The sequence below is a fragment of the Neofelis nebulosa genome, chromosome 10 (genome assembly GCF_028018385.1).
Source record: "Neofelis nebulosa isolate mNeoNeb1 chromosome 10, mNeoNeb1.pri, whole genome shotgun sequence".
NCBI lineage: Eukaryota > Metazoa > Chordata > Mammalia > Carnivora > Felidae > Neofelis > Neofelis nebulosa.
The window spans coordinates 103963640-103979616 of record NC_080791.1 but is presented as its reverse complement, the minus strand read 5'-3'; the positions used below and the strand labels follow the sequence as shown (position 1 = coordinate 103979616).

The window sequence follows — 15977 nt, the reverse complement described above, 5'->3', positions numbered from 1 at the left end:
TTCTCTCTCTCTCTTTCTCTCAAAAACAAACATTATAAATAAATACATAAATAAATAAATAAATAAATAAATAAATAACCATTGTGGCTTTTGTGCAGATATATTCCCAAACCGTACAAGCACTTTTAAGGTTAGTTTCAGTGGGCAAATTAGTAGAATGGACCTGAGAACAGGAGATTCTTGGTCCAAGCGTAGATTTGTCCATGTATATATCTGACTAAACATGACTTAAAATATTTCTTCTCTTTTCACTACTAGGTAAAATATATTGAAGATTCTGTACTCAAAATATTAAATCAAGGAATGATTTTAGTAATTAACTGGAAATACAGAGCCACCAGAGAGAGCATGCATGAAATAAACACATCCATAATTTCCATATATGCATATTTAGGATTAGAGGGCTAGACAATAGGGAACCTGGATTCTGTGCCTGATTAACGCCATGAGCAGTGCTAATGACCACCCTCTTAGCATTTATTATTCTTCATTCTCATGGCAACCCTGTGAACAGACAGTGTCATTTCCATATTTTAGGTGGTAAAAGTAAGGAAAATATGTTAGCATCGAGAATCACAGGTTATACCAAAATAGCATCAGGTTATTTTCACCTTATATCCCCTACTTCTCCCAAGGTCACAAGCCCAATAGCTCATGTTCAGCCTCATCTCATCCTTCCTGGAAGAGAGTTGAATGGCTATGAGGATATTCAGAAATGACTGGCAAATGAGCTAGCAGTCTGTTGCCCCAGGACAGCAGTTTGAGGAAAGCAGAGCATAGATTTCCGGTCTCAGTGTGAGTGCTCACCCCAGCTTACTGCTCTCAGAAGGTCCAAGCCTTCTGTGTAGTCTTTTCATGGCAGACTTCATCTCCTGGTTCCTCAGGGTATAAATCATGGGGTTCAGCATGGGCGTAATGACCGTGTTATTGATGGACACAGCTGTGTCCATGGGCAGTGTAGTGAAGGGCCGGCAGTAGATGTAGACACAAGGCACAAAGTGCAGAGTCACCACGAGGATATGGGAGGTGCAGGTGGACAGGGCCTTGTTCCGTCCTGCCCCAGAGTGAGATCTCAGCATCACCAGAATAACAGTGTAGGATCCCAGGAGCAAGAGGAACCATAGCAGGGTCACCAACCCATTGTTAGAGATCATGAGAAGTTCCAGAGCAAAGGTATCGGTGCAAGCCAGCTTAACTACTTGGGGCACATCACAGTAGAAGGCATCCAGGATGTTGGGGCCACAGAAAGAGAGTGGAAGCATCAGAATTATCTGGACAATTGAGTGCAAACCACCGCCCACCCAGGAAGCCACCACCAAGCCCACCCACACCTCTCTCTTCATAATGGTCACATAATGCAGGGGTTTGGCGATTGCAAGGTATCTGTCATAGGCCATCACGGAGAGGAAGAAAATATCTGCCCCACCAGCAAAATGGAAGAAGAAGATCTGTGCCATGCAGCCATTGTAGGAGATGGTTTTCCTCTCTGATAACAGATCCACCAGGAACTTGGGAACAGTGACAGATGAAAACACAATGTCCAGGACTGATTTGTTCCGCAGCAGAAAGTACATGGGAGTGTGAAGGTGGGACTCACAGGTGATGGTCAGCACCATGAGGGCATTGCCCAGCGTGGTGGTTACATATACAGCAAGAAAGGCCACAAACAAGAAACATTCCAGCTCCTGGAAGTGAGTGAGTTCTAGGAAGACAAATTCCTTCACATTGGTGTGGTTGCTCTGGCCCATGGTTGGGACCACCCTCCTCCATGTCTATCTTGGGAGAAGGTACATTAGGGTTAGGAGTATGGTGTCATGAAGGGACAGCATCATTTATCCTATATTGTCTTAAGGCTATCTTGAGCATCCAGATCATGACTACTCAGAAAAACTGGGCTAGGGTCTCCCCTCTTGTGGCCTGGAAATTCTTTATCCTGATGATTCTTCTTTCCTATTGGAAATACCCTGAGCAGACAGCAAGAGCCATCACACTCTGATGCCTTCCCTCTGAAAGAGGGAGATGGCAGGACTATGGTCATTTGACTATGTCTTGCCTTCTGTCCTGCAAGAGTATGTATGCAGAACTTTACTCTTTACCAAAGTCTTTCACCTGAAATATCTTGATTTTTATTCTTATGATGTTTGTGTGGGGTCTAGAGAGTGGTGATGATCATCTCCGTGTTATATAAGGGAAACTGAAGTTTAGAGCAGTTAATGACTTGCCCACATTTGCACAATTGTAAAGTTAGTGAGTGGCAAGTCAAGGATTCAGATGCAAGTAGTTTTTCTGACTTGACAAAGACCAATGTTAATTGGGCACCTTGACCTTGGCCTTCTATTCTTTCCTTGCTGAGAATCCTGCTAAATCAGTTTAGCAAGAAGACCCTACCTTTGGTATCTGATCAAATGTCTCATCCCTGATCTTTGATATATAACTCCTTGTAACTAAGTCTTTGGCTTGTCTTTGCAAGAGTCCTGTTAAGCCAGTTTAGTAAGGATCCCTTTGTCTTTGATGTGTCCTTTTAGTAATTTTCCACCTACTGACCCACTTACTCTGCTCCTGGGCTATAAATCCCCACTGTCCTTGTATTTGGAGTTGAACTTAATTTCTCTCCTTTATTGTAATAGTTTTGACCCCTGTTGCAATAGTTTTGAATAAAATCTGTCTTGCCATTTTAAATAGTGTCCAGTGAATAATTTTTGTTTAATAGACTGCAGAGTTTCCCCCTGAAACATTTCTGCCAGATCAGAGATTCTGGAACTTACTTTGGCTTATCAGAATTATAGTGGGGAGATAAGGCTTAAGCAGTTAATTAAATAGCCTGACTACTTAATCCTCACCTCCTCCTTAATTTTTTTTAATTAAATTTTTTTAGCGTTTATTTATTTTTGAGACAGAGACAGAACATGAACGGGGGAGGGTCAGAGAGACAGGGAGACACAGAATCTGAAACAGGCTCCAGGCTCTGAGTTGTCAGCACAGAGCACGACACGGAGCTCGAACTCACCGACAGTGAGATCATGACCTGAGCCAAAGTCAGACACTTACCCGACTGAGTCACCCAGGCGCCCCCCTCACCTCCTCCTTTAAAGGAAAAGAAGAATCAGGCCCTCTTAAGTACTATCCCCCTGCACTCGGAGACACTTGGACCTCACCAGGTCCAGGGGCTCTTGATAGCGTGAAGAACTGCAATCATTGTTCAGAGCACATGCAGGTATCACCAACAAACTGATCATTAAAGCTGCAGAGGTGACTTAACCCAAAACTCCTCACTTCAGGGGTGAGCAGAGAAGATTGTTTATTTTTTGAGAATCAGTCTGACTTGGTAAAAGATGGAGAATTTTTTTTTAAATATTCTTTTTTCTTGTTTTTTTGTTGTCATGAAAACACATAAGATCTACCCCTGTTAACACATTTCAAGTATACAATAAAGTATTTTTAAGTCCCATCTTCCCTACCTCCTCCTCCCCCTCCCCCATTACCATCTTTCTATTCTGTTTCTGTGAGTAGAGCATGTTATGCTAAGTGAAATAAGCCAGACACAAAAAGACAAATACTGCATGATCTCACTTACATGTGGATTCTAAAATAGTCAAACTCATAGAAAGATAGAGACTTTTAACCAGGGTTGATGACTCCAATTTCAGGGATTTTCTACTATTTCTGTATGACAGCAAAATAGGTTTATTTGATTTTTTTGTCAAATCAGATATTTGGCCATCTGAGGACAAAATTTTTTTCAATAAGAATATCTGTATGTCCAAGGACTTTCATATCCCACATAAAATTTAAAAATTCAAGTAGTTGGGATGACTGAAATATGGTTCAACAATAGAAAATAGTCTAGGTATTTGCTGCAATGAAATTATATCTGAAGGAAATAGGCTAAGAAAGAAGAGAATACACTAGATGAAAAAAGAACCAAGCACTTTCCTTGAAATAAAAGTATAATAAACATCAAACAACATATTTCTGCAAACAACATATTTCTTGATGTTTCTTTTTCCAATTCTGTTATACTTGGGTGATTTTTATGTTTTAACCTGAATGTTTGGGGCCTATAGAAATCCTCTTAAATAAACTTCTCTGTTGATTTTCCTAGATTCCTTGTATTCCTACTATTAGAACCATTTAATTCCTGTTGAAAAGTGAATTTTTTCTTTAAAGTTTCTTTTAGTATGATCCAATAGGAATCCTAAGTATGACAGCATCCAGGAACAACACATTGCCTAGAACTGGCACTCTGTGTTTTTTACTGCCACCTAACAAACAGCAGAATGCTTTTTGAACGGTATTCTGTGTTTGGGATTATGTTATTGCCCGTAACAAGAAATACAAAGTGGGCTACAAAGAAGAGCCCACTTTAGGATTTTATTAAGGCCAGGATCTACTCAGTGTCCCAGATTTGAGACCGCAGGGGAAACCAGGGAAACATTTGTCCTTGATCCAAGGGTAAGGGAGAGCTCCCTGGGAAAGCAGTGAGATTCTTCCTCTTAGATGATGAAGACTAAGTATTGGGCCATTTCCCCCTCCTTTGACTCTCATATACTCAAAAACACATATGTGGTTTGGGGCACCTGGGTGGCTCAGTCGGTTGGGTGTCTGGCTTTGGCTCAGGTCATGAGCTCACAGTTCACAAGTTCAAGCCCCGCATTGGGCTCTGTGCTGTCAGCTCAGAGACTGGAGCCTGCTTTGGATTCTGTGTCTGTCTCTCCCCTACTTGTTCTCTCTCTCTCTCTCTCTCTCTCTTTAAGAAATAAATAAACATTATTTAAAAAAAAACATATGTGGCTTAATTTCCTACTCCATCTTTCTTTCTTTCTTTCTTTCTTTCTTTCTTTCTTTCTTTCGAGAGCATGAGCAGGGGAGGGGCAGACAGAGAGGGAGAGAGAATCCCAAGCAAGCTCTGCACTGTCAGTGCGAGACTCGAACTCACCCATTGCAAGATTATGACCCCTGTCAAAACCAAGATTTTGACACTTAACCAAGATTGAGACACCCAGTCGCCCCTACTCCATACCTTTTCAAGTGTAGTCTCTTAACAGTTACTTACATTTTATTTTATTATGTGTGTTTTGTTGTTGTGTCTGTAAGATCTCCTTAATCCTTTGTAGAATGCAATGGGAAAATACATTGGCTACTAAGGTAGAGAATGGTTTTCATAGGAATATGACAGTTGGACAGATCAAGAATAAGCATTGGTCACGTGGGCTAGACCGGAATGGGGGTATGCTAGCCAGGTGAGCATAGCAGTCTGACGAGGCAGGGGTCAGAGAAGGAATATGGAAATTAGGGGTGGGTAGGTAGCACTGGGAGTCAGGCTTGTAGAACATACAGGAGGTGCAGGGTCACAGAAGTCATACATTAACCTCTTCAGTTTGCCTAGTTGGGCCTAATTACTATTTTCAAATAATGCTGCTCTCAACATTTTTTAATTACATTTTCGTGTGCATCTGTAAGTCCAGAAGCAAGCTCACTAGATCAAGTGATATGTTAGTTTTCTAGTTTTAACTGATGATTAAGGTTTTCTAAAGAAGCAGCTTAATATTGTGTTCGAATGTTTGATTTGTTTTTAGAAGTAGATGCTATGAACTGAAATAAATGATAATACTTTATGACTTCTGATGGGAAAAGAAGACTGAAGACTTTGTCCTCTTAGTAATATAAATGTCAAAAAATAATTAAAATATTAGAATGAAATTTAACTAAATATTTTTATAATTTTGGGGATAGAGAACTTTGTAAGCATTTTGCCAAGTATGATTAGATTTGATGAAAAATACGAAACTTTTATGTTTTAAAAGCATGAAAAAGAAGAAAAGGGAGATGATCCAAATAGATAAAATCATGAATGAAAATGGAATTATTACAACCAATCCCTCAGAGATACAAACAATTATCAGGGAATACTATGAAAAATTATATGCCAACAAATTGGACAACCTGGAAGAAATGGACAAATTCCTAAACACCCACACTCTTCCAAAACTCAATCAGGAGGAAATAGAAAGCTTGAACAGACCCATAACCAGCGAAGAAATTGAATCGGTTATCAAAAATCTCCCAACAAATAAGAGTCCAGGACCAGATGGCTTCCCAGGGGAGTTCTATCAGACGTTTAAAGCAGAGATAATACCTATCCTTCTCAAGCTATTCCAAGAAATAGAAAGGGAAGGAAAACTTCCAGACTCATTCTATGAAGCCAGTATTACTTTGATTCCTAAACCAGACAGAGACCCAGTAAAAAAAGAGAACTACAGGCCAATATCCCTGATGAATATGGATGCAAAAATTCTCAATAAGATACTAGCAAATCGAATTCAACAGCATATAAAAAGAATTATTCACCATGATCAAGTGGGATTCATTCCTGGGATGCAGGGCTGGTTCAACATTCGCAAATCGATCAACGTGATACATCACATTAACAAAAAAAAAGAGAAGAACCATATGATCCTGTCAATCGATGCAGAAAAGGCCTTTGACAAAATCCAGCACCCTTTCTTAATAAAAACCCTTGAGGGGCGCCTGGGTGGCGCAGTCGGTTAAGCGTCCGACTTCAGCCAGGTCACGATCTCGCGGTCCGTGAGTTCGAGCCCCGCGTCGGGCTCTGGGCCGATGGCTCGGAGCCTGGAGCCTGTTTCCGATTCTGTGTCTCCCTCTCTCTCTGCCCCTCCCCCGTTCATGCTCTGTCTCTCTCTGTCCCAAAAATAAATAAAAAATGTAAAAAAAAAAAAAATAAAATAAAATAAAATAAAAACCCTTGAGAAAGTCGGGATAGAAGGAACATACTTAAAGATCATAAAAGCCATTTATGAAAAGCCCACAGCTAACATCATCCTCAATGGGGAAAAACTGAGAGCTTTTTCCCTGAGATCAGGAACACGACAGGGATGCCCACTCTCACCGCTGTTGTTTAATATAGTGCTGGAAGTTCTAGCATCAGCAATCAGACAACAAAAGGAAATCAAAGGCATCCAAATTGGCAAAGATGAAGTCAAGCTTTCGCTTTTTGCAGATGACATGATATTATACATGGAAAATCCGATAGACTCCACCAAAAGTCTGCTAGAACTGATACATGAATTCAGCAAAGTTGCAGGATACAAAATCAATGTACAGAAATCAGTTGCATTCTTATACACTAACAATGAAGCAACAGAAAGACAAATAAAGAAACTGATCCCATTCACAATTGCACCAAGAAGCATAAAATACCTAGGAATAAATCTAACCAAAGATGTAAAAGATCTGTATGCTGAAAACTATAGAAAGCTTATGCAGGTAATTGAAGAAGATATAAAGAAATGGAAAGACATTCCATGCTCATGGATTGGAAGAATAAATATTGTCAAAATGTCAATACTACCCAAAGCTATCTACACATTCAATGCAATCCCAATCAAAATTGCACCAGCATTCTTCTTGAAACTAGAACAAGCAATCCTAAAATTCATATGGAACCACAAAAGGCCCCGAATAGCCAAAGTAATTTTGAAGAAGAAGACCAAAGCAGGAGGCATCACAATCCCAGACTTTAGCCTCTACTACAAAGCTGTCATCATCAAGACAGCATGGTATTGGCATAAAAACAGACACATAGACCAATGGAATCGAATAGAAACCCCAGAACTAGACCCACAAACGTATGGCCAACTCATTTTTGACAAAGCAGGAAAGAACATCCAATGGAAAAAAGACAGTCTCTTTAACAAATGGTGCTGGGAGAACTGGACAGCAACATGCAGAAGGTTGAAACTAGACCACTTTCTCACACCATTCACAAAAATAAACTCAAAATGGATAAAGGACCTGAATGTGAGACAGGAAACCATCAAAACCTTAGAGGAGAAAGCAGGAAAAGACCTCTCTGACCTCAGCCGTAGCAATCTCTTACTCGACACATCCCCAAAGGCAAGGGAATTAAAAGCAAAAGTGAATTACTGGGACCTTATGAAGATAAAAAGCTTCTGCACAGCAAAGGAAACAACCAACAAAACTAAAAGGCAACCAACGGAATGGGAAAAGATATTTGCAAATGACACATCGGACAAAGGGCTAGTATCCAAAATCTATAAAGAGCTCATCAAACTCCACACCCGAAAAACAAATAACCCAGTGAAGAAATGGGCAGAAAACATGAATAGACACTTCTCTAAAGAAGACATCCGGATGGCCAACAGGCACATGAAAAGATGTTCAACGTCGCTCCTCATCAAGGAAATACAAATCAAAACCACACTCAGATACCACCTCACGCCAGTCAGAGTGGCCAAAATGAAGAAATCAGGAGACTATAGATGCTGGAGAGATGTGGAGAGACGGGAACCCTCTTGCACTGTTGGTGGGAATGCAAATTGGTGCAGCCGCTCTGGAAAGCAGTGTGGAGGTTCCTCAGAAAATTAAAAATAGACCTACCCTATGACCCAGCAATAGCACTGCTAGGAATTTATCCAAGGGATACAGGAGTACTGATGCATAGGGGCACTTGTACCCCAATGTTTATAGCAGCACTCTCGACAATAGCCAAATTATGGAAAGAGCCTAAATGTCCATCAACTGATGAATGGATAAAGAAATTGTGGTTTATATACACAATGGAATACTACGTGGCAATGAGAAAGAATGAAATATGGCCTTTTGTAGCAACGTGGATGGAACTGGAGAGTGTGATGCTAAGTGAAATAAGCCATACAGAGAAAGACAGATACCATATGGTTTCACTCTTATGTGGATCCTGAGAAACGTAACAGAAACCCATGGGGGAGGGGAAGGGAAAAAAAAAAAAAAAAGAGGTTAGAGTGGGAGAGAGCCAAAGCATAAGAGACTGTTAAAAACTGAGAACAAACTGAGGGTTGATGGGGGGTGGGAGGGAGGGCAGGGTGGGTGATGGGTATTGAGGAGGGCACCTTTTGGGATGAGCACTGGGCGTTGTATGGAAACCAATTTGACAGTAAATTTCATATATTAATAAATAAATAAATAAATAAATAAATAAATAAATAAAAAATAAAATAAAATCCTCTATAAACATTAAAAAAAAAAGCATGAAAAAGAAGTTAACTAAAAATAAAAACCTGGGGAAATATACATAAAAACATGATATAAAATCGGCTTAATATCTTTGATGTATAAAGAGCGTTTGTCAATCAATAAGAAACATACTTTAAAACAAAAATGGGTCAAATTCACAGAGAAATATAATTGATCAGTCCACATTTTAAAAGATGGTCAACTCCACGTATGGTTGGTAGGAGTGTATATAAGGACAAACTTTCTGGGGTCATTCTGGAAATATGTGTCAAAACCTAAAATATGCAAATTCTTTCATGCAGAAATCCTACTTTAGGAATTTGTGCTAAAGAGTTAATAAACCAAGTGCTTAATATCGTAAGTACAAAAAAAGTTGCTAGCAAAAGAAATTAGAAGAAATTAGAATTTAAGTTAGTATCTGATAAATAAAATTCTTTTCTTCTTTTTCTTTTTTTAAATATTTATTTATTTTTGAGAGAGAGAGAGACACAGGGTGAGTGGAGGAGGCCAGAAAGAGAGGGAGACACAGAATCCAAAGTAGGCTCCAGGCTCTGAGCCATCTGCATAGAGCCTGATGTGGGGCTCAAACTCACGAACCATGAGATCATGACCTGAGCCAAAGTCGAATGTTCAACCAACTGAGCCACCCAGGTGCCCCATATAAAATTGTTTCAATAAGTTATGATACAATAGGATAATCTAGTATTACAGTCATTCAAATTGATAATGTAGAATTTAATTTATGGACAAGGTAATATTTCTTTTTAGTGACAGATCAAAACAATGAATGTATCATATAATGTTATTTTGGGGGAAAAATCTACATATCTAGAAGAAATCTGGAAAGATATAATAGTAGCAACCATTACCTGAGAGTAATTGGATTTTGGTAATTTTACTTTAAAAATATATTCTATTGTATCCAATATAAAAAATGACTTTAAATGGCTTCTGATATAAAAAAAAAAACTCACACATATTTACAACTTGAAGTGGAAGGTTTTCCTCATTAATTTGAGCTCTGATATTATGTTTCTTGTATTTTCTTTTTCCTTTTCTGTAAAATTGTCTTAAGAAAGGTGAGTTCTTAAGAAAAGAGAAGTGTAGGGAAGACAGTTCTAATTAGTCTTGGTATTTAATGGTTCCATGAGGCATTGGCTGAAAATGTCTAGCAGAGAGCCTGGGACCAGCCAAGTCAAGTCTCTGGACACTGATGTTGAAGCTACTTACTATTGGCTTTTCTGTTGAATTAATACAATTCCACTGGTTCTTCTGGCTAATCATCTTAGAAGATTCCAAACTATACTTACAATGTCAGGACAGGATAGAATGGTGACCTTTTTTTTTTTTTTTTTTTTTTTTTTAAATATATGAAATTTATTGTCAAATTAGTTTCCATACAACACCCAGTGCTCATCCGAAAAGGTGCCCTCTTCAATACCCATCACCCACCCCCCCCCCCTCCCACCCCCCATCAGCCCTCAGTTTGTTCTCAGTTTTTAAGAGTCTCTTATGCTTTGGCTCTCTGCCACTCTAACCTTTTTCTTTTTTCTTTTTTCCTTCCCCTCCCCCATGGTCTTATGTTAAGTTTCTCAGGATCCACATAAGAGTGAAAACATATGGTATCTGTCTTTCTCTGTATGGCTTATTTCACTTAGCATCACACTCTCCAGTTCTATCCACGTTGCTACAAAGGGCCATATTTCATTCTTTCTCATTGCCACGTAATACTCCATTGTGTATATAAACCACAATTTCTTTATCCATTCATCAGTTGATGGACATTTGGGCTCTTTCCACAATTTGGCTATTGTTGAGAGTGCTGCTATAAACATTGGGGTACAAGTGCCCCTATGTGTCAGTACTCCTGTATTCCTTGGGTAAATTCCTAGCAGTGCTACTGCTGGGTCATAGGGTAGGTCTATTTTTAATTTTTTGAGGAAACTCCACACTGTTTTCCAGAGTGGCTGCATCAGTTTGCATTCCCACCACCAGTGCAAGAGGGTTCCTGTCTCTCCACATCCTCTCCAGCATCTATAGTCTCCTGATTTGGGAAAAGATATTTGCAAATGACATATCGGACAAAGGGCTAGTATCCAAAATCTATAAAGAGCTCACCAAACTTCACACCCGAAAAACAAATAATCCAGTGAAGAAATGGGCAGAAAACATGAATAGACACTTCTCTAAAGAATGGTGACCTTTCTATCTTGTAACCTCAGGGCTGCATTTTGGAACCCAGAGGCAGTTTGTTCAAAAAAGCACAGCCTTTGAATTCAGGTTCGAGCATTTTAAATGTTGACCGTGTGACTCTGAGAAACTTAACCTTTGTGCACGTCCAAATCCTCAGCTATGGAAGGGGAAGGAAGCATAAGGCTTACTCTGCAGTGGAGTTTACTTGTGAGAACCTAGCACTTTTTATGACCTATCATTATGCATCTATTTGCTTCTGCCTCTTCCTCCAAATATAAATTCCTTGAGGGCAGAGAATTTGTTTCCTTACCTCCTTTGTATCCCTGCTCCTACCTGGCATATATCAGTTATTCAGTGATTCTTTTTGAATAGATGAATGGACAGATAGATGGCCAGTGCCGATAAATAGTAGTTACTCAACAAGTACTTGTTCTTTTTCACTTCATCTCCAGACTCATCCTAAAGGAATGCCCTCCCCATTCACTTTTCTTTCTGCATAAATCCATTAAATGACAATTCATATGAGAGGACATTGTAAACTTCAAAACATTATACAAGCATAAGGTATTAATACCACCATAATGTTAATGGCACTATACAATTGCGTTTCTCTCCCTGTGTCCAGCTAGCTTTTAATCTTTTTTTTTTTTTTTAACGTTTATTTATTTTTGAGACACAGAGAGACAGAGCATGAACGGGGGAGGGTCAGAGAGAAGGAGACACAGAATCGGAAGCAGGCTCCAGGCTCTGAGCTGTCAGCACAGAGCCCGAGGCGGGGCTTGAACTCACAGCCCGTGAGATGGTGACCTGAGCCGAAGTCGGCCGCCCAACCGACTGAGCCACCCAGGCGCCCCTTAATCTCTTTTTTAGAGAAAGTCTGTGCCAGTTATTTTTCTACATGTTGTAGGTGCTCGCTCGGTGAATATTCAGGGAAGGAGTTTTAGTAAAAAAAAAAAAAAAAAAAAAAAATCACTTCTAATTTGAATGTGTCTTGAGAAGTCTAGTATTTTACATAAGAGACCGGAGATCTTAATCAGCCTAAGGCTTTCAGCTGAAATGGACAAATACTACAAGAATCGCACGTGGATATTGGTACCTTTCAGGAATCGGAGGCTGAATGGTACTGAAATCCTAAAATCGCCTGTGGGCTATGCTAAATTATCTGAAATTGTGTCTTCAGGCAGCCTCACCTACCTTTGCATTAGAAAGGGGAGTCTGCCAGTTCCCCATCTTCGCTGCTCTCCTCCTCTTTTCCCAGACGCATGCACAGTCCACACTGCTCCCTTAGACACTGTATTGGAAGTCTCATATAATAATCAGCAAAGGGAATAGTGTCAGATATTTGCAGGAAATATAATTTTCAATGGGGAAGCTGGCAGTTGCAGATGCATTGGGAGTTATTAAATTAAAAGTTACCAAGCAACATGTGGATATATTGGAATTCTTCCATCTATCTTTTTGTTCTTGCTTTCCAGTTTAATACCACTGTGGTCTGAGAGTGTACCTTGTATGATCTTTGCAGGTGTGTTTTACAGCCCAGAATGTGGTCTGAGTGAATGTTCCATGTGAGCTTGGAAAATATGTGTATTCTGCTGTTGTTGGATGAAGTATTTTATAAATACCAATTAGATCCAATTGATTAATGGTGCTACTTAAATCAACTGTATCCTGACTGATTTTCTGCCTATTGGACCATAAATTGCTGATAGAGGGGTATTAAAGTTGCAACTATAATGTTGGATTTGTCTATTTCTCCTTGTATTTCTATCAGCTTTTGCCTCATCTATTTTGACACTCTGCTGTTAAGGGCATACACATTAATGATCGTTACATACTGGGAGAATTGACCCCTTTATCGTCATCATTATAAAGATCCTCTTTTAATCTCTGATAATTTCCTTTGTTCTGAAGTCTACTTTATCTCAAATTATGTATCTACCCCAGTTTTCTTTTGGTATATTTTTCTCCATTGTATACTACTTTTAATCTGTGTCTTTATATTTAAAGTAGGTTTCTTGTATAAAACATATAGTTGGGTCTTTAAAAAAAAATCCACTCTGCAGTCTCTTTTAACTGTGTATTTAGACTGTCTGCATGATCAAGTGGTTTAAAAAAACCTTTTATTGTAAACTATAGCATACTTTCTATAAGGCATAATTATAGAACCAACTCTTTGTAACCATCATCCAGATCAAGAAATGGAACATTGCTAAGCACTTCAGAAGCCCTAGTGTGTTACACCCTGACCACTGCCCCCATCTAACACTGATCACAATCCTGACTTTTATGGTAATCACTTGCATATGTTTTTTTAAAACTACTTATGCATCCACTAAAAATATAGTTAATTTGGGGGCACCTGGGTGGCTCAGTAGGTTAAGTGTCCAACTTGGGCTCGGGTCATGATTTTGCATTCCGTGAGTTCAAGCCCCACGTTGGGCTCTGTGCTGACAGCTCAGAGCCTGGAGCCTGCTTCAGATTCTGCCTCTCTTTCTCTCTCTGCCCTTCCCCACTCGTGCTCTCTCTCTCTCTCTCCCAAAGATAAATAGACATTAAAAAATATATAGTTAATTTTGTCTGTTTTTGAACTTTATGTGCATTAGATCATATTGTAGGTCTTATTTTGTATTTGGCATTTTTGTTTAACAGTATGCCTGTGAGATCAATCCATGTTGTTGCATGTAGCTATAATTTGTTTACACCTATCACGATATGATAGTCCAGTGCATTACGTATCCCCTTATTTGTCCACATCTTTATGGATGCTTAGACGGTTTACTATTTGGAGCTTTTATGAACAATGAAGTTCTGTTAATCCAGGTCTTCCAAGAAGCAGACTCCAAGCCAGGACTGAACATGCAAGGGCTTTAGTAAAGGACACTCCTTTACTACAGGAAATGTGAGAGGAAATATAGAGGGAGCCAGGGAAGATTGGGATTGATGTCAGGCCATGATGCAAACCTGATCTTAAGGGACACAGAAAGGGAAGGAAGGCTTGGGTGGAAGCTGAGTGTTGTTTCAGCCCTCTGGGTTGGCAGAAAAGAAGAGTAAGAGAGTAGGGGTTTCCTGTTGGGTGGGTTTTGGAGACTACTATGCTCCCTGTTTCTACTTCTAACTGCCCTTTACCAGTTGTGTAACTTTGGGCTACAAATATGGCAACAGATGTTTTCCCAGTTTTTATTCTTTATTGGAAGTATAGTTGACACACAATGTTACATTAGTTTCAGGTGTACAACATAGTGATTGGACAAGTCTATGCGATATGCTATGCTCACAAGTGTAGCTACCATCCGATACTACACAACGCCCTTACAACACCATTGACTATGTTCCCTATGCTGTACCTTTTATGCCCGTGACCTACTCATGCCATAACCGGAAGCCTGTACCTCCACTCCCCTTAACCCATTTTGCCCATCCCCCATCTCCCCTCTCCTCTGGCAACTATCAGACTTTTCCCTGATTTGAGTCTGGTTTTGCTTTTTGTTTGTTCATTTGTTTTTGTTTCTTTGTTTTTATTTTTTTTTAATGTTTATTCATTTTTGAGAAAGAGAGAGAGAACATGAGTTGGGGAGGAGCAGAGAGAGGGGGAGACACAGAATCCAAAGCAGGCTCTGGGCTCTGAGCTGTCAGCACAGAGCTCGACGCTGGGCTTGAATTCACGAACTGTGAGATTGTGACCCAAGCTGAAGTCGGATGCTTAACCAACTGAGCCACCCAGGCGCCCCCATTTGTTTTGTTTTTTACACTCCCCATATAAGTGAAATCATATGGTATTTGTCTTAGTCTGACTTATTTCATTTAGCATAATAAGTCTACCCATGTTGTTGCAAATGCCAAGATCTCATCCTTTTTATGGCTGTGTAGTATTTCTGTGTGTGTGTGTGTGTGTGTGTGTGTGTGTGTGTGTGTATCATATCTTCCTTATCCATTCATCTATTGATGGGCCCTTGGGATGCACCCGTATCTTGGCTATTGTAAATAGTGCTGTGATAAACATAGGGTACATATTTTTGAGCTAGTGTTTTCATTTTCTTTGGGTAAATATCCAGTAGTGAAATTATTGGATCATATGGTATTTCTATTTTTAATTTTTTGAGGAACCTCCATACTGCTTTCCACAGTGATCGCACCAATTTACATTTCTACCAACAGTGCACAAGGCTTCCTTTTCTCCACATCCTTGTCAGCACTTGTTGTTTCTTGTGTTTTTTATTCTAGCCATTCTAACATGTGTGAAGTGATATCTCATTGTGGCTGTCATTTGCATTTCCTACAACAGGTTCTTTTTTGAGACTCAGTTTCTATTGTCCAGTGGGAATGATATTGCTTGTCTCATGGGGCTATTGAGACTCCTGTTTCAGAGGATGTATGTAAAGCTTATAATAAAGTTACAGTCAATGAGCGAGTGCTTCTTTAAAGGTGCATATTCCCAATGGTGGCTCTTGGACATGGAGATGGAATATGTCATGTGACTCCATGTTGACAAGTGCTAAATACTTGAGCTAAACACTTTCAAGTGCTAAACACTTGAAAAAATGAGTCCCTTATGGGAGATATGCAAGTTCAGAGGAAGGTGTTTTAGAGGTGATGTTGGGGATTTAGTCTTCTTGACACTGAAGCATCAAGCAAGGGGCTCTTTTTGATCATTCTTTTATCTTAAAAATTCGGTCTAGAGAGGGGCCCCTGGGTGGCTCAGTCGGTTGAGCGTCCGACTTCGGCTCAGGTCATGATCTCACAGCTCGTGAGTT

The 15977-nt window shown here is 39.7% G+C and overlaps 1 protein-coding gene across 1 annotated transcript; it reads right to left on the bottom strand.

Moving 5' to 3' along the window:
* Nucleotides 1-803: 803 nt before the first annotated feature.
* LOC131488888 (olfactory receptor 4D6) lies at nucleotides 804-1748 on the bottom strand. The gene has a single exon (XM_058690737.1). It carries the CDS (start codon nucleotides 1746-1748, stop codon nucleotides 804-806), a length of 945 nt encoding a protein of 314 aa, XP_058546720.1.
* Between the last annotated feature and the right edge of the window lie 14229 nt (nucleotides 1749-15977).

Excerpts from the sequence above, each read along its gene's own strand:
- LOC131488888 (XM_058690737.1), bottom strand. The coding sequence starts at position 1,748 with ATGGGCCAGAGCAACCACACCAATGTGAAGGAATTTGTCTTCCTAGAA.